Genomic DNA, 27,193 nt, shown 5'->3' with positions numbered 1-27,193 from the left:
TTTATAAGCTTACTGTGGTGCAATACCACTTATGAGAAAATATTGGTAGAACTGTGTCTATTAATGTGTTTGGTACTGTTTTGTGTTGTTTTAGTGTTTTTTTAATGGACTTTGAGTCTGGTAATAAATTTGAATTAATATATGTGTATGTGGGTATGTGTTCACTACTCTGTGCTGTCTGTTTGCATTTGGATAGATTGATTTCAGAGGAAAAAAATTACGAATATGGATTATCATACTTGGTTTACTTTAATGAGAGTAAAGTGTGTCGAAACTAAACTCTACAGGGGCTTTACAAATTTGCAGGCACGCCTGTTTTATACACGTTACTCAAACACAGAACCCGGAAACAGGAATCAGTTCAGGGAAAGAGAAAGTGAAAGTGTAGTTGAGCGGTTGTGTGTTCGTATCTGTATTCATGATAAATGTATAAATGGCTGAAGCCAGATATTTTCAGGATGATTTCTCTTGTTCAGTGTGTCTGGATCTCCTGAAGGATCCAGTGACCATCCAGTGTGGACACAGTTACTGTAATAATTGTATTACAGGCCGCTGGGATCAGGAGGATCAGAAGAGAGTCTACAGCTGTCCTCAGTGCAGACAGACCTTCAGTCCAAGACCTGCTTTATCTAGAAACACCATGCTGGCTGAAGTGGTGGAGAAACTGAAGAAGAACAAACTTCCTGCTGACTGTGACGCTGGCGATCGAGATGTGCAGTGTGACGTCTGTACTGGAAGAAAATTCAAAGCTGTCAAGTCCTGTCTGATGTGTCTGAACTCTTACTGTCAGAATCACCTCGAACAACATGAGAGTTGGTTTAGAGGAAAAAGACACAATTTGACCGAAGCCACTGGACGACTGCAGGAGATGATCTGCCAGAAACATGAGAAGCTCCTTGAGGTTTTCTGTCGCACTGACCAGAAATGTATATGCATGCTGTGTACGATTATTGAACATAAAAACCACGACATTGTTTCAGCCACAGCACAGAGGACAGAGAATCAGGTATGTAAAACTAGACAGTGATGAAATATTGCTGACACTCATTTCATATGACTCTCATTTAATATGCACTATATTAACTGTTACGATTATCAGCTGGAGTGCCCATAAACTCCTATAGAGGGCACTCCACTCAGGACTCTGGCATCTTCTATTTCCATTCCCAACTCCATTTCCCATAATCCCGTTCTCAGGGCTAATCACAGCCAGGTGTTCCCCATTACCACTCCCCTATATAAACTGTGCTTGGACTCTCAATCACGGCAAAGTCTTGTTTAGCCCCGTCTAGCATTTCCGAGTGTTTTCCTTGTGTTTGTTCTTCCTGTGTCTGATCTTGGATTGTTTATACGGACTCTGATTCTCTGCTGCCTGCCCTGACCTCTGCTTGTTACTGTTATGATTCTCGATATCCCTGACATACCTGACGCCGTTCCTGATTACTGCCTGTCTGACCATTCTCTTAATAAAGTTTTGCACATGGATTCGAACGTCTCTGACTCATCGTTACAGAAGACTTCGCCAAACCAGGATCCAGCAGCCTTAAAGAAATACATCAAGGTTAGTCATGCATTTAGGAGCTCAGCTTAATGTGTCTACGTCAAGGAGTTCGGCCCATCAAGGACTATGTGATGGAGTTTGATGAGTTTGCTCATTTAACCAACATAGACGAGGTATGACTCATGATCCTTTTACAGAGGAGGGCTGTCTGAGTCATTCAGTTTGATCATGCCATTTCACGAACTTCGCTGGACACTTAAAGTTTATATAGATCTGGCACTTCAACTAAGTGGCTCTGCTTTTACTGTGGGTGTTGTGGATGAGGAACATCGCAGTCCTGCAGTATCTTCCATTACAGAAACTGTGCACAAGATGGCCGCCAGCCCAGTGTCTCTATACAAGATGGCCGCCAGTCCAGCGCCTATGCACAAGATGGCCGCCAGCCCAGCGCTTATGCACAAGATGTCCGTCAGCCCAGCGCCTATGCACAAGATGGCCGCCAGCCCAGCGCCTATGCACAAGATGGCCGCCAGCCCAGCGCCTATGCACAAGATGGCCGGCCAGCCCAGCGCCTATGCACAAGATGGCCGGCCAGCCCAGCGCCTATGCACAAGATGGCCGTCAGCCCAGCGCCTCTGCACAAGATGGCCGCCAGCCTAGCGCTACTGCACAAGATGGCCGCCAGCCCAAAGCCACTGCACAAGATGGCTGCCACAGTTGATCTTCAAGAGTCAAGTCAGGTCCCCGTTGACTTTCCAGAGTCAAGTCAGGTCCCCGTTGACTTCGCAGAGTCAAGTCAGGTCCCCGTTGACTTCGCAGAGTCATGTCAGGTCCCCGTTGACTTCGCAGAGTCATGTCAGGTCCCCGTTGACTTCGCAGAGTCAAGTCAGGTCCCCGTTGACTTCGCAGAGTCAAGTCAGGTCCCCGTTGACTTCGCAGAGTCAAGTCAGGTCCCCGTTGACTTCGCAGAGTCAAGTCAGGTCCCCGTTGACTTCGCAGAGTCAAGTCAGGTCCCCGTTGACTTCGCAGAGTCAAGTCAGGTCCCCGTTGACTTCGCAGAGTCAAGTCAGGTCCCCGTTGACTTCGCAGAGTCAAGTCAGGTCCCCGTTGACTTCGCAGAGTCAAGTCAGGTCCCCGTTGACTTCGCAGAGTCAAGTCAGGTCCCCGTTGACTTCGCAGAGTCAAGTCAGGTCCCCGTTGACTTCGCAGAGTCAAGTCAGGTCCCCGTTGACTTCGCAGAGTCAAGTCAGGTCCCCGTTGACTTCGCAGAGTCAAGTCAGGTCCCCGTTGACTTCGCAGAGTCAAGTCAGGTCCCCGTTGACTTCGCAGAGTCAAGTCAGGTCCCCGTTGACTTCGCAGAGTCAAGTCAGGTCCCCGTTGACTTCGCAGAGTCAAGTCAGGTCCCCGTTGACTTCGCAGAGTCAAGTCAGGTCCCCGTTGACTTCGCAGAGTCAAGTCAGGTCCCCGTTGACTTCGCAGAGTCAAGTCAGGTCCCCGTTGACTTCGCAGAGTCAAGTCAGGTCCCCGTTGACTTCGCAGAGTCAAGTCAGGTCCCCGTTGACTTCGCAGAGTCAAGTCAGGTCCCCGTTGACTTCGCAGAGTCAAGTCAGGTCCCATTTGATCTTCATGACTAAAATCAAGTCACCAAGGATCTTCAGGAACAAAGTCAAGTCACCAAGGATCTTCAGGAACAAAGTCAAGTCACCATTAATCTCCATAAGTCAAGTACAGCCACAGGTAAACTTCATGAGTCAAATCAAGTCACCGTTAGTCTTCATGAGCAAAGTCAAGTCGCCAACAATCTTTGTGAACTAAATCAAGTCACAGTTTATCTTTATGAGCCCAGTCAAATCATCACGGATCTTCCAGAGCTTCGTCACATCTCAGCAGATCTTCCAGAATTTCAACAGATCTCAGCAGATCTTCCAGAGCTTCATCATACCGCAACAGATCTTCCAGAGCCTCGTCACGTATCAGCAGACCTACCAGAGCCTCGTCACGTCTCAGCAGAAATTTCAGAGCCTCGTCACGTCTCAGCAGACTCTCCAGAGCCTCGTCACGTCTCAGCAGACCTACCAGAGCCTTGTCACGTCTCAGCAGAAATTTCAGAGCCTTGTCATGTCTCAACAGACCTACCAGAGCCTTGTCATGTCTCAACAGACCTACCAGAGCCTTGTCACATCTCAGCAGACTCTCCAGAGCCTCGTCACGTCTCAGCTGAACTTCCAGGGCCTTGTCACAGCCTGTCTGTTGCACCCAGCAATGTTCTCTCAGCCTGTTGTATTGCTGTCAAGGTGACTGTTACTGCTGTGGAACCTCCAGAGGTGACTGTTACTGCTGTGGAACCTCCAGAGGTGGCAGCAACTGCTGAAGAACCTTCGGAGGCGTCAGTAGTATCCATCCATGAACTTTCGTTGTGTCTTGTCACGGCTTTGGAGGCCGCCTATGAACTCATTGCCTGTCCTGTTGTGGCCACGGAGGCTGGTTAGGAACTCACTGCTTGTCCTGTCATGGCCATCGAGGCCACCCGTGAACTCACCGCCTGCCCTGTCATGGCCACGGAGGCCATCTACCATCTCATCACAGCCACGGGGGCCGCCATTAACCTGTTCATGTTCTCTGTTTCAGTCCTACCTGAGCAGACATGCGCTCCTGTGCCATTGATTCCACTGTGGTGGTCCTCCGCTCTGCCCTGTTGGGCTTCTGTCTAGTCTGCTTGGCTGTGGTGGTCCTCTGCTCTGCACTGGTGGGCTCCAGTTCCGCCTCATCCACCCTGGATTCCTGCTCTGTCTGTACTGCCTCTGTTCACGGTCAATCCACTTTCCACATGGACCTGGCCATCCAGTCCTCCCCCTGTTCCGCCTCCGCTCCGCCGCCCTCCTAGATTGTTTAAAAGCCTGGAAGCCGCTCCTTGGGAGGGAACTATGTTACGATCATCAGCTGGAGTGCCCATAAACTCCTACAGAGGGCACTCCACTCAGGACTCTGGCATCTTCTATTTCCATTCCTAACTCCATTTCCCATAATCCCGTTCTCAGGGCTAATCACAACCAGGTGTTCCCCATTACCACTCCCCTATATAAACTGTGTTTGGAATCAATCATTGCGAAGTCTTGTTCAGCCCTTTCTAGCATTTCCGAGTGTTTTCCTTGTGTGATCTTGGATTGTTTAAACCGACTCTGATTCTCTGCTGCCTGCCCTGACCTCTGCTTGTTACTGTTAATGATTCTGGATATCCCTGACATACCTGACGGCGTTCCTGATTACTGCCTGTCTGACCATTCTCTTAATAAAGTTCTGCACATGGATCAGAACATCTCTGACTCATTGTTACATTAACAGCTTACAGCATTCACACGTCACAGGGCAACAGAAATTAATAGCAGGTTCACTGTTGGCTGGAAATGCACCAGAAACCTTCATCAAAATATATACTTTGATCAGTCAAAATACAAGCTCTACTACTGTACACAGCAGACACACTGTCAGTGTGAAGTTCTACATCTGTGTCAGTTTAACTTTTATAATACTTACACTTACATTTATTATCATCTGTTTGTCCTGCAGAAGCAGCTGAAGGAGACGCAGAAGACGCTCCAGCAGAGAATCCAGCAGAGAGAGAAAGATCTTCATCAGCTGAGAGAGACTGTGGAGTCTCATAAGGTGAGTCTGGAAAAGAAGAGAAGTTTGTCTCTGTCTCAGTTCAGGCTCACTGAAGCTGAATCACTGTGTGTCCTAACAGCGCTCTGCACAGACTGCAGTGGACGACAGTGAGGGGATCTCTACTGAGCTCATCGGCTCCATTGAGAGAAGCTGCTCTGAGCTGATACGACTGATCAGAGATCAGGAAAAGACAGCAGTGAGTCGAGCTGAGGGACGACTGGAGCGACTGGAGCGACTGGAGCAGGAGATCAATGATCTGAGGAGGAGAGACGCTGAGCTGGAGCAGCTTTCACACACACAGGATCACATCCAGTTCCTGCAGGTAACACAGATCTAGAAGAACAGGATCATAGTGGACTTGAGCACATCCTGCTGTGACATTTCATGAGTGTGTTATTATATAATCATCAGACACTCACCTGATCAAATTCTTTTGAAAGAGATGCCACTTACAAATGGCTTTCAGCTCTGGAAATCTCTTAGGAATCTTTCTCTGAGCTCTTTATTATGGAAGATATATTTAGCTGTCAAACACCACTAGCACCAACCAACAGTTAAAAAATTAACTCACAACTTTTACAACTTTTAACTTCATTTGCCCTATTCACTTGTTACATAACGTAATGTTTCAGATGATCCTGAAACCTGATAAAAATTATCTTTATTTGCCTGTAACATGGATGAATTTGATGACGAAAATCCTCTGTCTCTAACTACTCTAAAGTTATAAATAATGGTCAATTTAATCATAGCATTTGAGCTGCTTTTCCTGACCAAATCTTCTCAACCATACAATGAGACTCCATTGATGTGCTTGAGCTGTTAGATGGACATTTGTGTTCTTAGCAGATGTTTTATCATCCAAACTATTTTCTTGAAAGTTCACATATAGTGTAAGTGTTAAACACTAGAATCTGTAGCTCTAATGTGATATAATGAATATGAGAAGAATGAAGCTGAAGCTGTGAAAGTGCTGGATTGAGGTGCGTTACTAAAGATCAGTCAAGTCTTTTACTATTATTTTCATATTTTCTCATTTACAAGCAAGGACCACAATGGAAATAAGTTAATACAATTTTATTGTGTTATCCTTGACAATAAGAGTTAGTAACAGTATATTGCTACTTTTTGTGTCAAATAACTCAAACTGAAACTCAAGAGCCGCACAAATCTGATGTTCTGGAAGGTTATTAAGTGCAGTGTGGAGCTGATGAGTTTGATTTCTTTTTTCTGTAGCGTTTTCAGTCTTTCTCAGCACCTCCTGAATCTACAGACGTACATGATGATCTCTTCAGTTCTCTCTTCTCTTCTGATGCTCTGAGAGAATCTGTCCTTCAGCTGAGAGACAAACTGGAGGATTTCTGCAAAGAGGAGCTGAAGAAGATCTCAGACAGAGGTAAAGTCCTGGAGATTCATCTGCTCTCAGAAACCAGTCCATCATCATCTCATATCATAGAGAACATCATATTAGAAATGTGTTAGGAATAGATGCAGGATCATGAGAATCACACTGTTCATGTCTGTTGATTTCCACAGCCACATTCACCAACATTGATCACTGGACCAGGAACGACTTTCTACAATGTAAGTCAGTAAGAAAACAAGCAGAAAAACTCACTGAGTATGTTTATGTTCTTCCGGTATATTTCCTGATTCTGATGTGTTTTATCTCCATCAGATTCCCATCAGCTCACTCTGGATCTGAACACAGTGAATAAAAACCTCTGTCTGTCTGAGAACAACAGGGTGATTACATTCACTTACACAAATCAGTCGTATCCTGATCATCCAGACAGATTTGATGTGTATCGTCAGGTGTTGTGTAAAGAGAGTGTGTGTGGACGCTGTTACTGGGAGATTGAGTGGAGGGGACGTGTGTTTATATCAGTGTCATATAAGAGCATCAGCAGGAAGGGAGGGGATGATGAATGTTTGTTTGGATTTAATGATCAGTCCTGGAGTTTAATCTGCTCTTCCTCCAGTTACTCATTCATACACAATAACATACAGACTGTTCTCTCTGTAGAGTCCATCAGCAGGAGAATAGGAGTGTTTGTGGATCACAGAGCAGGAACTCTGTCCTTCTACAGCGTCTCTGACACAATGAGCCTCATCCACACAGTCCAGACCACATTCACTCAGCCGCTCTATCCTGGGTTTGAGGTTAAAAAAAGATCATCTGTAAAATTTTGTTGATGAATCAGAATAGACTGAAGAGATATTATACCCATAATGCTTTGAGCTGCATGATTAGTAAAAGTGAGATTTTATAGAGTCTCTACTTTTCTCTTCATGACATTAATAGTGCAGCTGAACTTGTGTCACTGAAATAACCTTAAGAATATATGTGTGCAATAAATCTTCATACAGATCATCAGTGTGAGTCCCGCTGAGTGACCATGTGTTTCTGTGCTTTTCTCAAACTGTTTGTGTCTCATCAATCATTTCTATTATTACAATCATAAGTACCTTTAAATTCAAATGATCATCAAAACACATCTATTATATATCTAACGTGAGCAGCCCCTCAAGTAACACACGTGACGTGAGTAGGCCCTGGAGTATCACGTGTGATGTGAACAGACTCTGGCTTGACAGACATGAAATGAGCCGGCTCAGCTGCCTTGAACTTCCACTGTAAACACAGGCATGCTGCTAAAGCAAAACCATCGAGCGAGTTTTGCTGCCTCTTTAACCTTATCCTGCATGAGAGCAACCAAGGGGGACAATCACAAATATTGCCTTGCTGGACTTTGGCCTCCCCAGTTTCTCGCTAATGATCGGTAACCGTTGATAAATTAAACTTTTCCCAAAAGTTGTCGGGACTAGGGCCACAACATCACCTCCATTCAAAATGTGAAACAAACACTCTTCAGTTTCAGTTGGCAAATGCCGGGAATATGTAGATTGAATAGCATCCAGTGTCTCCATGGTTCGCTATCTCAGACTGAGTACAGAAGCGAACTGAAATTGAGCAGAAGTACGAAGTTCTCCATGACACCCACAGTAAAAGCAGATCCACTCAACTTCGTAAAGTTCATATACTGTTCAGTACAGTCCAGTGTGGGTTATGTAGTGGCATCAAACATATTTCATGAGACTGTACAAAATGCAAAATGAAGTTCACCTGATAACAAAGTTCACAAAGATCAACTTTCAAAAGTTATAAATATTACATATGAGCAACTATGATTTTTACAAGTTACTCCCTTTCTCTTTGCTACATTGACAGCAATAATGGGAACTATGTTATGCTGCTATTTATCGACTATAGCTCAGCTTTCAATACTATAGTCCCCATCAAACTTGCTTCTAAACTCTTAGACCTTGGTCTAAACTCTTCACTCTGCGACTGGATTCAAGACTTCCTCACCGGCAGACCTCAAGTGGTGAAAGTAGGCCAGTTCACCTCCAGCTCCATCACCCATTAATTAGGTAAACTGGAACTGGGAGAACTTCCCATACCACCCAATGTACTTGCTACATCACTAGAAGAATGGCATCTACGCTAATAATAGTCTGTTTCTCTCTTATTCCGAGGTCACCGTAGCCACCAGATCCAGTCTGTGTCCAGATCAGAGGGTCACTGCAGTCACCCGGATCCAGTACGTATCCAGACCAGATGCTGGATCAGCACCTAGAAAGGACCTCTACATCCCTGAAAGACAGCGGAGACCAGGACAACTAGAGCCCCAGATACAGATCCCCTGTAAAGACCTTGTCTCAGAACTGGCCCCCATCAACTGAGCCTGGTTTCTCCCAAGGTTTTTTTCTCCATTCTGTCACCGATGGAGTTTTGGTTCCTTGCCGCTGTTGCCTCTGGCTTGCTTAGTTGGGGACACTTCATTTACAGCAATATTGTTGACTTTATTGCAAATGATTCCACAGATAGTATTTAAACTGAACTGAGCTGAATGATGACATCACTGAATTCAATGAGTAATTACCTTTAACTGTCATTTTGCATTACTGACACACTGTTTTCCTAATTAATGTTGTTCAGTTGCTTTGACAAAATCTTTTTTGCTTAAAGCTTTATATAAATAATATTACATTTCATTACATTTGTATAGCGCTTTTACAAGCACTCAAAGCACATTTTTTCATGTTGTGTTCATATTTCATTTGAACTTCACCAGAGTTCATTTGAAAGCAGACTGAGATCCATCTTTTTAGTGGTCTCTGTTCACTTGGTTGGTACGCACCAGGGTTTGGATGGCAGCATTCACACTTACTTAAATGTACCGTACTAAAAGGAGCAATTTCACCAGAGTTTGTTTTATTAATCAAACCAAACATGACAAGTGTGAACACACCCTTAAATATTCCTCCTGATTGGAAACGGAATGTGTCTGTAAATTAGTTCCTAGGCAGGGGTTATGGGAAATGAAGTCTGGGGTTGAGTGGCAAACGTGAGGGAGGGAGTGCCCTCTAGCAGAGATCATGGGTAATCCAGCTGGTGGTAACAGAACCCCCCCCCCCACCAAGGAGCAGCTCCCATACTCCCCTTAACAGGAATAGACATGAGTCCCAGAAGGAGGTGGAGCAGAGGCAGAATGGGGATGGAGGGCCAGGTCCATGTGGAAGTGGAGGAACAGGAAACTGAGGCCGAGCCAGTGGAGCAGGATGCCAGGATGTTGCCGACCAAACAGGAAGCTAGGGTGGAGTTTAAGAGCACCAGGGCGGAGCAGGCGGTGCAGAAGACCACCACAGCAGGGCGAACAAGACTGGAGATCCCCAAAGTGGAGCAGATGTAGTTGAAGACCACCAGGGTGGAGTCAACAGGAATGCCGATCCGTTCGGACTCAGGGACAGGAGTAAGCCCGGGAATAGAATTGGGGACTGGAACAGGCTCATGAGCAGACTCAAGGACTGGAGCGGGCTCGTGAGAAGACTCAGGGACCGCAGCCGGCTCCAACGCCTCAGAAGGTTCTGCAACTGAAGCTGCCACCTCTCGGGGAGCTACAACAATGTGTGCAGCCCAAATGCATAGAGTGGCCATAGCCATCACAGGCAGGACAGGGAGCACAGTGTCGATTTCCGAGACAGAGGGCGTAGTGACCGGTAAACTAGAGAGTACAGCGACTGGCGGGCTTGAGAGGTTGGGTGTTAAAGTCAAGTCAAGTCACCTTTATTTATATAGTTCTTAAAACAAAATACATTGCGTTAAAGCAACTGAACAACATTCATTAGGAAAACAGTGTGTCAATAATGCAAAATGATAGTTAAAGGCAGTTCATCATTGGATTCAGTGATGTCATCTCTGTTCAGTTAAATAGTGTCTGTGCATTTATTTGCAATCAAGTCAACGATATCGCTGTAGATGAAGTGTCTCCAACTAAGCAAGCCAGAGGCGACAGCGGCAAGGAACCGAAACTCCATCGGTGACAGAATGGAGAAAAAAACCTTGGGAGAAACCAGGTTCAGTTGGGGGGGGGGCAGTTCTCCTCTGACCAGACGAAACCAGTAGTTCAATTCACATTCAAATAAAGGTAAGAGATGGAGCGCCCTCTAGCAGAGTTCATGGGATTAAATTGCATTGCTCTCAGAACCTTGCATTCAGATAACACTAACTGTAGAACATAAAATACAGATAGTTACAGAATAAAAATAAATATACAATTATACAAATATGCAAATAAGGATGTTAAAAAAATGCTAGTGATTATCGCAGTGCGTGTGCGTTTTGTGTGTATATGTGTGTGTGTTTACTACTCACAGCTGTCTGTGTGCACTTGGATGGGTTGAATTCAGAAGACAAATTACGAGTATGGGTTATCATACTTGGCCTATCCCTATTACTTTTTAACAAAACTAAACTCCACTGGAGCTTTACACACTTGCAGACATGTCTGTTTTACACACGTCACTTAAACACAGAACCAGGAAACAGGAAGTGTAGTGGAGCTTGTGTGTTCGTGTCTTTATTCATAAAGTAAAATGGCTGAAGCCAGATATTTTCAGGATGATTTCTCTTGTCCAGTGTGTCTGGATCTCCTGAAGGATCCAGTGACCATCCAGTGTGGACACAGTTACTGTAAGATCTGTATTACAGACTGCTGGGATCAGGAGGATCAGATGAGAGTCTACAGCTGTCCTCAGTGCAGACAGACCTTCAGTCCAAGACCTGCTTTATCTAGAAACACCATGCTGACTGAAGTGGTGGAGAAACTGAAGAAGAGGAAACGTCCTGCTGACTGTGATGCTGGAGATGGAGATGTGCAGTGTGACGCATGTACTGGAAGAAAATACGAAGCCGTCAAGTCCTGTCTGATGTGTCTGAACTCTTACTGTCAGAATCACCTCGAACAACATGAGATTTGGTTTAGAGGAAAGAGACACAAATTGACTGAAGCCACAGGACGACTGCAGGAGATGATCTGCCAGAAACATGAGAAGCTCCTCGAGGTTTTCTGTTGCACTGACAAAAAATATATATGCATGCTGTGTACGATTATTGAACATAAAAACCATGAAGTTGTATCAGCTGCAGAGATGACGGCAGAGAAACAGGTATTTGAAACTAGACACTGATTGCTGACACTCATTTCATATGATAATCATTTAATATGCACTATGAAAATCTTACAGCATTCACACATAACAGGGCAGCAGAAATGAGCAGCAGGTTCACTGTTGGCTGAAAGTGCACCAGAAACCTTCATCACAATCTTTCACTAAATAGGCTTTGATTAAACAACATAAAATAATGGACTGAACTATTCACCTGTTCGTTGACAAAATGTATATTTTCATCAGTCAAAATACAAGCTCTGCTACAGAACAGAAATTCTGTCAGTGTGAAGCTGTTTCAGTTTAACTTGTATAACACTTAAACTTACATTCATTATGATCTGTTTGTCCTGCAGAAGCAGCTGAAGGAGACGCAGAAGACGCTCCAGCAGAGAATCCAGCAGAGAGAGAAAGATCTTCATCAGCTGAGAGAGACTGTGGAGTCTCATAAGGTGAGTCTGGAGAAGAAGAGAAGTTTGTCTCTGTCTCAGTTCAGACTCACTGAAGCTGAATCACTGTGTGTCCTAACAGCGCTCTGCACAGACAGCAGTGGAGGACAGTGAGAGGATCTTTACTGAGCTCATCCACCCCATTAAGAGAAGCTGCTCTGAGCTGATACGACTGATCAGAGATCAGGAAAAGACTGTAGTGAGTCGAGCTGAAGGACGACTGGAGCGACTGGAGCAGGAGATCAATGATCTGAGGTGGAGAGACGCTGAGCTGGAACAGCTTTCACACACACAGGATCACATCCAGTTCCTGCAGGTAACACAGATCTAGAATCTGTGACCACTCTAAAGTTTTAAATAATGGTCAATCTAATCATAGCCTTTGAGCTGCTTTTCCTGTCCAAATCTACGCAACCCTACAATGAGACTCCATTGATGTTCTAGAGCTGTTAGATAAACATTTATGTTCTTAGCAGGTTTTATCATCCAAACTATTTCCTAGAAAGTTCAAATGTACAGTCATGGCAAAAGTTTTGGCAGTGACAAAGATTTTGTGTTTGGCAAAGTTTGCTGCTTAAGCTGTTGTGGTGTTCATTCACATTGTTTCCAGATTATTTTGTAGAGTGATAAGATGCATTTAAAATGATGTTTTATTAACAAGATTTGGGAGGAGCGCGTCAGATACTTAGCCTAATCAACACAGGTGGACCACAATAAAGTAATAAATACCATAGTATAAACAATGTGCCTTGAGCAAGGCATCGAACCCCCAACTGCTCCCTGGGCGCCGCAGCATAAATGGCTGCCCACTGCTCCGGGTGTGTGCTCACAGTGTGTGTGTGTGTGTGTGTGTTCACTGCTCTGTGTGTGTGCACTTTGGATGGGTTAAACGCAGAGCACAAATTCTGAGTATGGGTCACCATACTTGGCTGAATGTCACTTCACTTCACTAGCGGCGCAGACCATTTGTTGTAAATTAATACATTTTCAAAATCGTCATCCACACAGAAATCTCTGAAGACATTACATTTGCCTTGCAGTGCATGTTTAAACCTCACTGAGATGATACAGACATAAGTTTCATGCAATTATTCTGGCAGGACCAATTTATTTAGGGACATATTTCATCATGGACTGGCGTGATCAATCAGAATTTATCTAAAATGCAACTACCCTCGTGTTTTGCAACAGGAAAGCAAGTGTGAGTAAACTTTATGTTGTCTTTTTAGGACAACATAACAACATAGGGGTGGTGTTAGTGCAGTGGATAAGACGCATGCCTGTGGTGTGGGAGACCCGGGGTCGAATCCACTGTGAACCGCCAGTGTGTCCCTGAGCAAGACACTTAACCCCTAGTTGCTCCAGAGGCGTGCGACCTCTGACATATATAGCAATTGTAAGTCGCTTTGGATAAAAGCGTCAGCTAAATGAATAAATATAAATGTAGGACTGTAATACGAAAGCATGCAAAGTAAATATCTTTAGAAACCGCTTGAAAGTGAATAGCACATAACTGCAATTTACTCACACAAAATTAACTGCTATAATCATGTCTATTGGTACAATGTTTTACAAGACTAACCATGCTTCATCGTTTTCAGAAGCCTCTGTTTCCACAGTCCATACTACAACATGAAAACAGCATTCCAAATTTATCAGCTCTGGAGACCATTTAAAAAGGCCGGAAGGGCAAAACGAGAGGAAAGATGCTTTTCCAACAGGAACGTACTAATTAGTGATGTGTCGGATCTGATACCCATATCGTTCGTGAATGAGTTGAATGATTTAGTACATCTCGTTCGTTAATGAAATGACTGAATGGGTACACATGTCTTTCATGAACGAGTTAAATGAATGTATACATGTCGTTCGTGAATGCAATGAACTAGTATAGCTTGTCTCGTTCGTGAACTAAATGAATGAGAGTAAACCGGGTCAGTTGGCCATTTAGCATGTCAATCTCACAAAATGCAAAGCGCAGTTATAGGTACTGTGCTCATATGCTTGTTTTTATATTTAGCATACAGAACATAACTCCACGTTTAATCCACGATTTATGAATGTGAATATATAATATAACTGTGTGACCAAACAATTTAAATGCTACATATGCAAGAAAGCCTCGTGCTTGTTCATCTGAACAACTTAATTAGACTTTATATATTGAATGCGATTATGCACACATTTTAATAAAGCCAAATCAGTTTTGTAACAAGTGAATACGTTCTTTGACTTAAGACATAACACATAAGACATTCTTTTTCGCCACCTGCTGGAATATTTTGTGTAATACGAATGGTCACTGAACGAATCAGTGAATGAATCTAAACAAATCATTTTGGTGAACAAACTGAAAATGAAAGAATCTCTTGAAAGAATCATTATTTCCACCACTAGTACTAATGAGGACAAGGCTTGAGGAATTGTGCTCTTCTGATTCAAAGAAGAAGCAATGGTCAAATCAGGCAACCAATTGCTAAGCTTGCAACACAGTAGGCTACCCAGGCATTTTTAGCTTGCCCCATCAAATGTTACTAACCCTTCTATTTTTCCCGCAGCCAACAACTACAGCAGCTTAAGCAAGCTCCGCATGCAACTCAAGCAGCTATCTCTCCTCCTCCTCTCATGCTCCCCTTTAATTCTCTATGTTCCGCCACAGCCTAACCATCCTTCCGAACCCAGCAAACCAGGGCACAGATTTCATCAGAAGGCAGAGGGCACCAAGACCTATTAGCCGTCAGAACGATTGCATATCAAAGAAGCTCACCGAACCCACATCAGCCAACCCCTCTAACCCCCCAAACTCGTGATCTACCATAGCCAACTCTAAAAAAGAAAACCTTCCCCCTATCCCTCTATAACAGCCCATCCTCACTCCAGCCATCCCAGCAGTGCCCGCTCCCGCAGAAGCCTTTTCCCAGTTTTCCTCACTGCCGCAGCAGTTTCTGCTCCTGCAGGAGCCTTTTTCGTATCTCCCCACTGCCCCACACCTCTTTCATTTTGTTTCTCAACGGCGCCAAGGGTCTCCAAGTCGGTTCTATCAAACCCTAACCCTACCTGAGTTTTTTTCACAAACTGATGTTCAGTGCTCCCTCACCCAAAATAAACAATTCGCAAACCTCCCTCTTGATCAAAGGGATCCAGCGATCCCAGCCCACCCATCCCAATGTCAGACAACCCATAACGCTAGATATTCTCACAAAACGTATCTACACCCTCCGCACAAATTTCCAACCCCTCAGCATAGCTCACACGCTCGATGCCATGTTCATCCTAGCTTTTTCAGTTTCTTAGGTGCTCAGAGCTGATGATCTCTCCAAATTCAATCCAAAAAATCTACCCTACCATATCAGACCTAACCGTACTTGATGACGAAACAATAGCTTTTTAATCAAACAAAGCAAGACAGACCAAGCCAAGAAATGCCCTTTTATTTACATTTTCAATCTCCCCTCCCCAATCCATCCTAGCATACCTACGCTCCAGAAATTCCCAGGCAAAATCCCCGCATGAACCAATATTCATTGACGACTCTTTAAAAAAAAACCCAGTAAATCAATTCCAGTTCCAAAAAACACCTCAGATGCATCCTGCATTTATCGGGTGTCTCTGCAAACAATTTCTCCACCCATTCTCTTCGCATAGGGGCAGCAACTTCAGCAGCCCAAAAAAGGCCTCTCTAAGCAGCAGATCCAAACTCTTGGAAGATGGTCTTCAGAAGCTTACCAAAGCTATATCAGAACTAACCAGTTCCACATAAAGAAAGCCCACCAAAACCTCATCGGCCACCAAAATAAATATATAAAAAAGAAAATTCGACCAGACGTACCCAACCGATACCGCAAACATTAGCTCCCACCAAACACCGGCAAGAGCTTTGCAACTAAACAACCTTCCCTTTTCTATTCTATGGTCAGTGAGGCTTAACCATTCGATGCAAGGAGCCTGAGCTCCCATCGGATGCCGATGAGAGCCTCCTTGCCAAACAACCTTACCTTTACTATTCTACAGCCAGCAAGGCTTACCTGTCTGTTGCCAGGAGCTTGAGCTCCCTTTTGATGTCGGTGAGAACTGCTTGGCTACCCAACATCACCTTTTCCGTCTTACACCCGTAGAGGTTTATCCATTCAATGCATGGAGTTGGAGCTCCCATCGGATGTAGGTGAGAGCCTCCCGGCTAGACAACCTTGGCTTTTCCATTTTTCTGCCAGCAAAGCTTACCCTTTCGATGCCGGGAGCTAAGCTCCTATCGGATATAGGTGAGAGCCTTCCGGCTAGACAACCTTTTCCGTCCTTCAGCCAGAGAGGCTTACCCGTTCGATGCCGGAAGCTAAGCTCCTATCGAACATCGGTGAGAGCCTCCTGGCCAGACAACCGTTACTTTTTTTGACCCTTTTTACCTTTTTATGTTTTTAGGTCAGCAAACGATCTACCCAATATGCATGTACCACCGGAGTACGTAGACTCTTCTGGCCTGCCAACGAGATGTCTTCTCAGAAAAAATAAAATCAGCCCCCACCAGTACTCAATGCTATTTTGGGGGGGCGTTCTTAATCTGGCGGCTGTCCTCTTGTTCATTTGCTTCTTGGGGGTACTCTACGTTTGGGCCATTTCCGACCTCGGAGCCCTTCCCCGGACAGCACGCCAAATACGCATACCATACCTCAGCTAATTATATCTAAGCGTGAACTCGTGAAATAATTGCTAAAAGCTTCATTGACCAAAAAACTTACTTTTCACACACACACAAATCACTGTTTTATTTTTTGACAGACACAAAATGACCAGCTAACATAAATTAACTAATCATGTCAGTAGGATGTGTGAAAGTATGAATGAGTACTAGTCAGGTGAAATCACTATCAAAATAATTAAATTGTAAGAGCAGAAAGATTGCTATTAAAGGAAGGAAGAAGCACTTCCAATTGTTATGTTCTTGTTAGCAATGGTTACCTCCTAAAAAACGGGTGCAGCCATCATCGCTTTTCATCAAAATGGCCTCACATGCAAGAAAATTGCTAAAAAGAATATTGCACCTGTCACGACCATTAACCAGACCATTTACTGCAGTAAAGAAGTCTTTAGGATGTCCCAGAGTGTCCAACAAGCGTCAGGACCATCTCCTCTTGAGGAGTCAGCTACAGAATCATGTTTCCATAATGAGTTTATGAACTACTTTACTTCTAAAATCGATACTATTAGAGATAAAACTGTAACCATTCAGCCATCAGCTACAGTATCGCATCAGACAGTGCACTATAGACCCCCTGAGGAACAGTTCCACTCATTCTCTACTATAGGAGAGGAAGAATTGTATAAACTTGTTAAATCATCTAAACCAATACCATGTATGTTAGACCCTATTCCATCTAAGCTCCTAAAAGAGGTGCTTCCAGAAGTCATAGATCCTCTCCTGACTATTATTAATTCCTCATTGTCATTAGGATATGTCCCCAAAACCTTCAAACTGGCTGTTATTAAGCCACAACTTGACCCCCAAAGAACTAGTTAATTACAGTCCAATCTCGAATCTCCCTTTTCTGTCCAAGATACTAGAAAAGGTAGTATCCTCACAATTATATCCCTTCTTAGAGAAAAATGGTATCTGTGAGGATTTCCAATCAGGATTTAGACCGTATCATAGTACTGAGACTGCTCTTCTTAGAGTTACAAATGATCTGCTCTTATCATCTGATCGTGGGTGTATCTCTCTATTAGTTTTATTGGTTCTCAGGTGCGTTCGACACTATTGACCACAACATTCTTTTGCATAGACTTGAACACTTTGTTGGCATTACTGGAAGTGCATTAGCATGGTTTAACACATACTTATATGACTGCCATCAATTCGTAGCAGTGAATGAAGAGGTATCATATCGATCACAAGTGCAGTATGGAGTACCTCAAGGCTCAGTACTAGGGCTGCTACTCTTCATGCTATACATGTTACCCTTTGGAGATATCATCAGGAAACATGGTGTTAGCTTTCACTGTTATCCTGAAGATACTCAGCTCTATATTTCTTTGCGGCCCAGTGAAACACACCAATTTGAAAAACTAATGGATTGCATAGTCGATATAAAAAACTGGATGACGAATAATTTCTTACTGCTAAATTCTGAAAAAACAGAGGTGTTAATTATAGGACCTAAAAACTCTGCATGTAATAACCTAGAACACTGTCTAAGACTTGATGGTTGCTCTGTCAATTCTTCATCATCAGTTAGGAACCTAGGTGTGCTATTTGATCGCAATCTTTCCTTAGAAAGCCACATTTCTAGCATTTGTAAAAGTGAATTTTTACATCTCAAAAATATATCTAAATTACGGCCTATGCTCTCAATGTCAAATGCAGAAATTTTAATCCATGCATTTATGACCTCAAGGTTAGATTATTGTAATGCTTTATTGGGAAGTTGTTCTGCACGCTTAGTAAACAAACTACAGCTAGTCCAAAATGCAGCAGCAAGAGTTCTTACTAGAACCAGGAAGTATTACCATATTAGCCCGGTCCAGTCAACACTGCACTGGCTCCCTATCAAACATCGTATAGATTTTAAAATATTGCTTATTACTTATAAAGCCCTGAATGGTTTAGCACCTCAGTATTTGAATGAGCTCTTGTTACATTATAATCCTCCACATCCGCTGTGTTCTCAAAACTCAGGCAATTTGATAATACCTAGAATATCAAAATCAATGTAATGGCCTGGTGTCAAAAAGGGCAGCAAACAAACCACTTCTCTCCAAGAAATACCATCAAGGACGGACTGAAATTCAGCAGGAAGTACAATTATTAGACAGCAGAAGATTGGTGCAAAGTTAGCTTCTCTGATGAAGCTCCCTTCCGACTGTTTGGGACATCTGGAAAGTCGATTGTTCAGAGAAGAAAAGGTGAACACTACCATGAGTCCTGTGTTGTGTCAAAAGTGAAACATGCTGAGATCATCCATGTGTGGGGTTGCTTTTCAACCAAGGGAGTGACTCTCTTATAATTCTGACAAAAACACTGCAATTAATAATGTCATCAAAACGTCCTGCAAGAACGACTTCTTCCAACGATTCACGAGTAATTCGGTGATGATCCGTGCATTTTCCAGCATTATGGACCACCATGTCACAAAGTAAGAGTGATTAAAAAAGTGGCTCAAAGATCATGTCATTGAAATTTTGGATTCGTGGCCAGGCAACTCCTTGGATCTCAATCCCATAGAGAACCTGTGAACAGTCCTCAAATGTCGAGTGGACAAGCAGAAGCCCACAAATTTTAATAAACTCTGAGAACTAATAAGGCAAGAATGGATTGCCATCAGTCAGGATTTGGCCCAGAAATTAATACCCAGAATGCCAGAGTGAATTGCAGAGGTTATGACTCATTATATACTGTTTTGCCAATAAAAGCCTTTAAAACTTTTGACATGCTTATCATTGTTTTTCAGTATACCATAGAAACATGTAGAAAAATAATCTAAAAATACTGAAGCAGCAAACTTTGCAAAACATTTGGCCACGACTTTAGTGTAAGTGTTAAAAACTAAAATCTGTAGCTCTAATGTAATATAATGAATATGAGAAGAATGAAGCTGATGTTCACCTAGGTGAATTTTCGTCATCTGCTGCCCCTCTTTTTTTGTGGCGTCCCCCAAGGGTCAGTATTGGGTCCTATGTTTTTTCCTTTATATATGCTGCCCTTGGTATATTTTTAGAAAGCACAATATCACCTTCCACTGTTATGAGGATGATGTAAATTTATTTGCCTGTCAAAACAAATGACAAAGCTTCATTTCTGTCATTACTTAATTGCCTGAGAGAGTTAAAATATGGCTGGATCAGTACTTTCTCTGTCTTAATGAAAATAAGAATGAGATTGTTGTGTTTGGTCGTCCTGGGGATTTAAGTGCTTGTGTAGATGCACTTGGTAATTTAGGTTCGTATGTTTGTCCATTTACCATGAATTTTGTGTGATTTTTGACAGTGCTTTTAAATTTGAAAAACAGATTAGTTCTGTTGTAAAAGCCAGTTTCTTTCAACTGAGACTGTTGGCTAAAGTCAAGGCCTACCTGCCATGTAAGGAGTTTTAAAAAGTGTAATTCATGCTTTTATAACATCTAGACTAGACTACTGTAACTCTTTATATGTTGGTTAGGAGCAGTCATCTCCTCAATGCTTACAGTTAGTCTAAAATGCAGCAGCTCAGCTTTTAACTGGGACTAAAAAGTATGAGCACATTTCCCCTGTCCTAGCTTCACTACACTGGCTTCCTATCCACTTCAGGGTTGATTTCAAGATTTTATTGTTTGTTTTTAGGATTTTAAATGGGTTGGTGTCTGCTTATTTATCAGAGCTTTTACATGTCAATGCTCCGGTAAAGCACTGAGGTCATCCAATCAGGTGCTCCTCAATGTTCCAAGAACTAGGTTAAAAAAATTGGGGGCCGAGCTTTTTCAGAGGTGGCACCTAATTTGTGGAATAGTTTACCTGTAAACATAAGAACTTACCAGACTGTTGGACATTTTAAGTCATTACTTCAGACACACCTGTATTCCTTGGCTTTTATTTTGAGCTGAGCTGAGACATTGTGATGTTTTTACTGTATTTGTCTTATTTGTGTGTGAGTTTTTATTTTATTTTCTGGACATTGTTAAGCCCGTTGGTCAACAATGGTTGTCTTTAAATTTGCTGTATAAATAAATTGAACTGAATGGAACTGAACTGATGCTGTGAAAGTGCTGGATTAAAGTGAGTTACTAAAGTTCAGTCAAGTCAACAAGAGCCGCACAAATCTGATGTTCCTAAAGGTTATTGAGTGAAGTGTGGAGCTGATGAGTTTTGATTTCTGTTTTCTGTAGAGTTTCCAGTCTCTCTCAGCACCTCCTGAATCTACAGATGGAAATAAGGATCCCTTCCCTCCTCTCGTCTCTTTTGATGGTCTGAGAGAATCTGTCCATCAGCTGAAAGACAAATTGGAGGATTTCTGTAAAGAGGAGCTGAAGAAGATCTTAGACAGAGGTAAAGTCTTGGAGATTCATCTGCTCTCAGAAACCAGTCCATCATCATCTCATATCATGGAGAACATCATATTAGAAATGTGTTAGGAATGGATGCAGGATCATGAGAATCACACTGTTCATGTCTGTTGATTTCCACAGCCACATTCACCAACATTGTTCCCAGAACCAGGAACGACTTTCTACAATGTAAGAAAGCAAGCAGAAAAAATTAGTGTGTTAATGGTCTTCCTGTAGAAGAGTTTTATAATTGATGTAAATGATGATTTGCACAGATATCTGGTCATCTGTACTGAGACACTGATGATACACTGAACATGAAAAGATCAAACAGATTCATAATTCCTGATTCTGATGTGTTCTATCTCCATCAGATTCCCATCAGCTCACTCTGGATCTGAACACAATGAATAAACACCTCCGTCTATCTGAGAAAAACAGAGTGATTACTGGTACTGACACAGTCCAGTCGTATCCTGATCATCCAGACAGATTTGATCATTATCGTCAGGTGTTGTGTAGAGAGAGTGTGTGTGGACGCTGTTACTGGGAGCTGGAGTGGAGTGGAGATAATGGTGTGCGTATATCAGTGTCATATAAGAGCATCAGCAGGAAGGGAGGGGGTGATGAGTGTTTGTTTGGATTTAATGATCAGTCCTGGAGTTTGATCTGCTCTTCCTCTGGTTACTCATTCAGACATAATAACATACACACTGTTCTTCCTGTAGAGTCAATCAGCAGTAGAATAGGAGTGTTTGTGGATCACAGAGCAGGAACTCTGTCCTTCTACAGCATCTCTGACACAATGAGCCTCATCCACACAGTCCAGACCACATTCACTCAGCCGCTCTATCCTGGGTTTGGGTTTTATAAAAGAGCATCAGTGAAACTGATGTCCTGCTGAGTGACCATGTGTCTCTGTGCTTTTCACAACCTCTATTTGTATTGATTTAGTTGAAATGTAGTGTCACATCAATCATTTGTATTATTTAGGGATGCATCGATGCCAATAATGGTATCAAGCCCAATACTGAGCTCCTGTACTCGTACTTGTACTCGATAAAATGCCCTGATACCAAACACTGATATCACACAGCATGTGATAAGTGTTTTGCTTGCTTGAGTGTTTCTGCATTATATAGAGTGGCTTTTGAATATAAATCACAGCACGTTTCAGATTAAAAAAAAAAAAAGAAAAGAAAAAAAAACATGCGTCTTCTATTTGTGAAAATATCACAGGAGATTTATAACGAGTGGTTCACTTCATTATTACAGCAAAGCGCGTACCCCTATTTTTGCCAAAGGTGGCCCACATTTGGTTGGCACTATTTGTGCCATTATCCCTGTTTACCACATGGGCCACTTCAGGGTCACATTCAGATTACACATGGCCATAAACACCTCATCTTTACCTACAGAGACCCACATGTGATTTGATACATTTGGACTATTTTTGCTGTGTTACATATGGGCCCCTTCAGGCTTACATCCATTTTTTTCGGGCCATAAGAAGGGCAGCAGTGCCATATCATTGCCTTATTCATTGCCCATTCACATGTTATCTGGGCAGGCCGAATTAACAAAGAAATCAATGTAACCCCCTCATCAGCGAGGGTTATATAAATATAACAGTTTTATGCAAAGTAAGTGTTCATTTATAATGTCCAATTTATAATATCCATATAGTTTATTAGTGAAAGTAAGTTAACAGAACCATATTCTGTTAATATTCGTACTTTTAAATGTTTTACTATGCATCTTGTACAGAAAGTTTGTATAAGTGCTTGCCCCCTTTAAGAGTGAAACTCTAAAGGTTGGTTGATATGTACTTAGACACAAATGTGGGTTTCACTATCAAGTTCGATTGATTCCTGTTTGATTGGATGTTTATTTGTAAATGCCCGTCAATAAAGGTAGGTAGGTTATTCCAGAGTTTAGGTGCTAAATAGGAAAAGGATCTGCCGCCCGCATTTGATTTTGATATTCTAGGTACTATCAAATCAACAAGTGTACCCATATCGACCGAAATTGCACGGATTGAAGAAGTAGCCGATAGTGCCTTTGGAAGAGTACACGTTTGAGACACAAGATGTGGAGCCTCTCCAACTACCCTACTCATGCTGTGTGAATGCAGAGAGGCTGTTGACCCCATATGCTGCCCTATAGAACTAAAGCCCACCGATGATAAGAGCTGGATGATAATTACGGGCGTTGAAAGAGCCCCAACCGGTACTGTTCCCACATGATGTGCTGACAAGCTCTCCCATTTTCTTCGGGATGAAGGGAAGTCCATGACAGATCTACAGTACAAGCACTATTTCCTCCACTGAGTGCAAGTACCAGTTCCCCTGAGTCGATCATTTGTGCAGTGGGTGAGATCCTAGAGAAAACCGTTAAGACCACCAAGTGATAGCAATGTTTACCGTTGCTTACATACGTTCTCTGGTATTGTTCTGACCCCCACAGGAGAAGAAACCATGGAACACTGGATGGTAAAATGATGATAACTAAATATGAATGCTCTGAGAAAGAGAAACGGAGAAGAATTGCGGAAAGCTTGAAGGGACCAGCCCTAGAAATCATTAAAGCTGTCCGTATGTCCAGGGTTGCAAAATCAATGACAGAAGTTGTGCAAATAGGTGGTTTGTATCCCTCCAACGTTGACAAGGCAAGAGTGGAACAACTGATTTGTGGAGCTGTCAAATTCGATATGATGCTAAACAAGCCCCTCAGATGTCAATGTCAATGTCAATGTCACCTTTATTTATATAGCGCTTTAAACAAAATACATTGTTTAAAAGTCAGATTGTGCAGAAGAATCATCTGTTTCCTGTGGTCTTGTCCTGGTGCTCCTCTGAGACAAGGTCTTTACAGGGGATCTGTATCTGGGGCTCTAGTTGTCCTGGTCTCCGCTGTCTTTCAGGGATGTAGAGGTCCTTTCTAGGTGCTGTTCCACCATCTGGTCTGGATACGTACTGGATCCGGGTGACTGCAGTGACCCTCTGATCTGGACACAGACTGGATCTGGTGGCCACGGTGACCTCGGAATAAGAGAGAAACAGACAAATATTAGCGTAGATGCCATTCTTCTAATGATGTAGCAAGTACATAGGTTGTTATGGGAAGTGTTTCCGGTTCCGGTTTACCTAATTAATGCAGCCTAAAAATCCTTTAACGGATTTGGATAATAAAAGCATATTAGTATGTTATGTGTATGCCAGGTTAAAGAGATGGGTCTTTAATCTAGATTTAAACTGCAAGAGTGTGTCTGCCTCCCGAACAATGTTAGGTAGGTTATTCCAGAGTTTAGGCGCCAAATAGGAAAAGGATCTGTTGCCTGCAGTTGATTTTGATATTCTAGGTATTATCAAATTGCCTGAGTTTTGAGAACGTAGCGGACGTAGAGGATTATAATGTAAAAGGAGCTCATTCAAATACTGAGGTGCTAAACCATTCAGGGCTTTATAAGTAATAAGCAATATTTTAAAATCTATGCGATGCTTGATAGGGAGCCAGTGCAGTGTTGACAGGACCGGGCTAATATGGTCATACTTCCTGGTTCTAGTAAGAACTCTTGCTGCTGCATTTTGGACTAGCTGTAGTTTGTTTACTAATCGTGCAGAACAACCACCCAATAAAGCATTACAATAATCTAACCTTGAGGTCATAAATGCATGGATTAACATTTCTGCATTTGACATTGAGAGCATAGGCCGTAATTTAGATATATTTTTGAGATGGAAAAATGCAGTTTTACAAATGCTAGAAACGTGGCTTTCTAAGGAAAGACTGAGATCAAGTAGCACACCTAGGTTCCTAACTGATGACGAAGAATTGACAGAGCAACCATCAAGTCTTAGACAGTGTTCTAGGTTATTACAAGCAGAGTTTTTAGGTCCTATAATTAACACCTCTGTTTTTTCAGAATTTAGCAGTAAGAAATTACTCGTCATCCAGTTTTTTATATCGACTATGCAATCCATTAGTTTTTCAAATTGGTGTGTTTCACCGGGCCGCGAAGAAATATAGAGTTGAGTATCATCAGCATAACAGTGAAAGCTAACACCATGTTTCCTGATGATATCTCCCAAGGGTAACATATAAAGCGTGAAGAGTAGCGGCCCTAGTACTGAGCCTTGAGGTACTCCATACTGCACTTGTGATCGATAGGATACATCTTCATTCACTGCTACGAACTGATGGCGGTCATATAAGTACGATTTAAACCATGCTAATGCACTTCCACTGATGCCAACAAAGTATTCAAGTCTATGCAAAAGAATGTTGTGGTCAATTGTGTCAAACGCAGCACTAAGATCCAATAAAACTAATAGAGAGATACACCCACGATCAGATGATAAGAGCAGATCATTTGTAACTCTAAGAAGAGCAGTCTCAGTACTATGATACGGTCTAAATCCTGACTGGAAATCCTCACATATACCATTTTTCTCTAAGAAGGAATATAATTGTGTGGATACCACCTTTTCTAGTATCTTGGACAGAAAAGGGAGATTCGAGATTGGTCTATAATTAACTAGTTCTTTGGGGTCAAGTTGTGGTTTTTTGATGAGAGGCTTAATAACAGCCAGTTTGAAGGTTTTGGGGACATGTCCTAATGACAATGAGGAATTAATAATAGTCAGAAGAGGATCTATGACTTCTGGAAGCACCTCTTTCAGGAGCTTAGATGGTATAGGGTCTAACATACATGTTGTTGGTTTAGATGATTTAACAAGTTTATACAATTCTTCCTCTCCTATGGTAGAGAATGAGTGGAACTGTTCCTCAGGGGGTCTATAGTGCACTGTCTGATGTGATACTGTAGCTGACGGCTGAATGGTTGCAATTTTATCTCTAATAGTATCGATTTTAGAAGTAAAGTAGTTCATAAACTCATTACTGCTGTGGTGTTGGGAAATGTCAACACTTGTTGAGGCTTTATTTTTCGTTAATTTAGCCACTGTATTGAATAATAGATCAAAAAGAAGAAACAGAAAGATTCTGAAGTTCAGTAAGCAAATGCTTCAGCTGCAACAACAGCTAGCAGTGAAGAGTGTCATTTCAAGTAGTTCAGCTAGTCATGCCCAGTTACCCACAACTGCGTGCTTCAGGTCAGCAGCGACCCAAGCCCTCAAGGAACATGGAAAATTACTTTTGACACCGGTGTGGAGAAGACGAACACATCTCTTCAAAAAAGTGTTATGCACCTTAAAATGCCACCCAGGTGATCCCTATTTTAATCCATTCATTAGGGAAAGCAAAAGGAATGAGCATTGATCCCAACCACAGCAACCCCTTCTGGAAAGCAAGCCTGATTTTTTAAAAACAGTCATGTGCACACCAGTTAGCCAAATGGTCTTCCCAAGGGACTAGTTGGACAAGCCTCGACCGTGGAGATAAAGAGTGGTGGCCATCCCTGACCATTGTCTTTGACTCCTGGTATTCCTGAAACCTACCCGATGTGCCCATCCATCCCCTTGCTAGATTATCCATTCTGGGGTCTTAGCTCATGCAGTCATGCACCATATCAATCCTTGCCTTAGTCTGCCCAGACCCCCAAGTCCCCACACAATTCCCAGTAATCATTGGAACCAGTACCAACTACTTTCAACAACTGACAACCTATAACGGGACTACTAATGGAAAAAAAAACGCACCCATTCGCTGAGAATTCCAAAACCTTCAGTCCATCTTTTACCTCAAAGTGGACAAACCTCTGCAGCAGATCGGCCTGAAGGTAAAGTGATATTGGAAGGGCCCGGAACTTTCAAAGTCCCATCACGAGGGAAGCGGTATGCCTTATGCAAAGTCAAATCTGATAAACCTTTGAGGAAAGATATCTTCCTCATTGAAGATGAGAGTAGATCCACATCCTTCGGGACTGTTTGTTTCCCTTGTAGTAGTGCCTTCATCAGCTGTTGATGTGATTAAATTCAGAGTACTGATTCACAATGAGACAAGCAAAGATCTCTCAATTCCAGTGTGTACTGTAATTGCCCATGTATTCCCTACGGACACAGTTACAGTAGCTCACGACATTCCTTTTAGGGGAGGGC

General features: G+C 42.7%; 2 protein-coding genes across 3 annotated transcripts; both read left to right on the top strand.

Moving 5' to 3' along the window:
* The first annotated feature begins 124 nt into the window (after positions 1–124).
* LOC132134196 (tripartite motif-containing protein 16-like) lies at positions 125–7,535 on the top strand. The gene is made up of 6 exons (XM_059546989.1): positions 125–1,006; positions 5,069–5,164; positions 5,256–5,486; positions 6,401–6,560; positions 6,701–6,748; positions 6,843–7,535. The coding sequence occupies exons 1-6, from the start codon at positions 434–436 to the stop codon at positions 7,358–7,360; spliced, it is 1,626 nt and encodes a 541-aa protein (XP_059402972.1). The 5' UTR covers positions 125–433; the 3' UTR covers positions 7,361–7,535.
* Positions 7,536–11,057: 3,522 nt separating this feature from the next.
* LOC132134194 (tripartite motif-containing protein 16-like) lies at positions 11,058–22,721 on the top strand. 2 transcript variants are annotated; one of them, XM_059546987.1, is made up of 6 exons: positions 11,058–11,677; positions 12,034–12,129; positions 12,221–12,442; positions 20,976–21,135; positions 21,276–21,323; positions 21,509–22,721. In XM_059546987.1, the coding sequence occupies exons 1-6, from the start codon at positions 11,105–11,107 to the stop codon at positions 22,036–22,038; spliced, it is 1,629 nt and encodes a 542-aa protein (XP_059402970.1). In that variant the 5' UTR covers positions 11,058–11,104; the 3' UTR covers positions 22,039–22,721. The 2 variants fall into 2 exon arrangements, with proteins under 2 accessions (XP_059402970.1, XP_059402969.1); XM_059546986.1 differs by having other exon boundaries at positions 12,209–12,442.
* The last annotated feature ends 4,472 nt before the right edge of the window (positions 22,722–27,193 follow it).

This window comes from Carassius carassius, unplaced genomic scaffold, assembly GCF_963082965.1.
Source record: "Carassius carassius unplaced genomic scaffold, fCarCar2.1 SCAFFOLD_75, whole genome shotgun sequence".
Lineage (NCBI taxonomy): Eukaryota > Metazoa > Chordata > Actinopteri > Cypriniformes > Cyprinidae > Carassius > Carassius carassius.
This window is presented reverse-complemented; position numbering and strand designations above follow the sequence as displayed.

Excerpts from the sequence above, each read along its gene's own strand:
- LOC132134196 (XM_059546989.1), top strand. The coding sequence starts at position 434 with ATGGCTGAAGCCAGATATTTTCAGGATGATTTCTCTTGTTCAGTGTGT. Across the intron at positions 5,165-5,255 it reads AGACTGTGGAGTCTCATAAG|ACTGCAGTGGACGACAGTGA; the intron begins GTGAGTCTGGAA and ends CGCTCTGCACAG. Across the intron at positions 6,749-6,842 it reads CAGGAACGACTTTCTACAAT|ATTCCCATCAGCTCACTCTG; the intron begins GTAAGTCAGTAA and ends TATCTCCATCAG.
- LOC132134194 (XM_059546986.1), top strand. The coding sequence starts at position 11,105 with ATGGCTGAAGCCAGATATTTTCAGGATGATTTCTCTTGTCCAGTGTGT. Across the intron at positions 12,443-20,975 it reads ATCACATCCAGTTCCTGCAG|AGTTTCCAGTCTCTCTCAGC; the intron begins GTAACACAGATC and ends TGTTTTCTGTAG. Across the intron at positions 21,136-21,275 it reads GAAGAAGATCTTAGACAGAG|CCACATTCACCAACATTGTT; the intron begins GTAAAGTCTTGG and ends TGATTTCCACAG.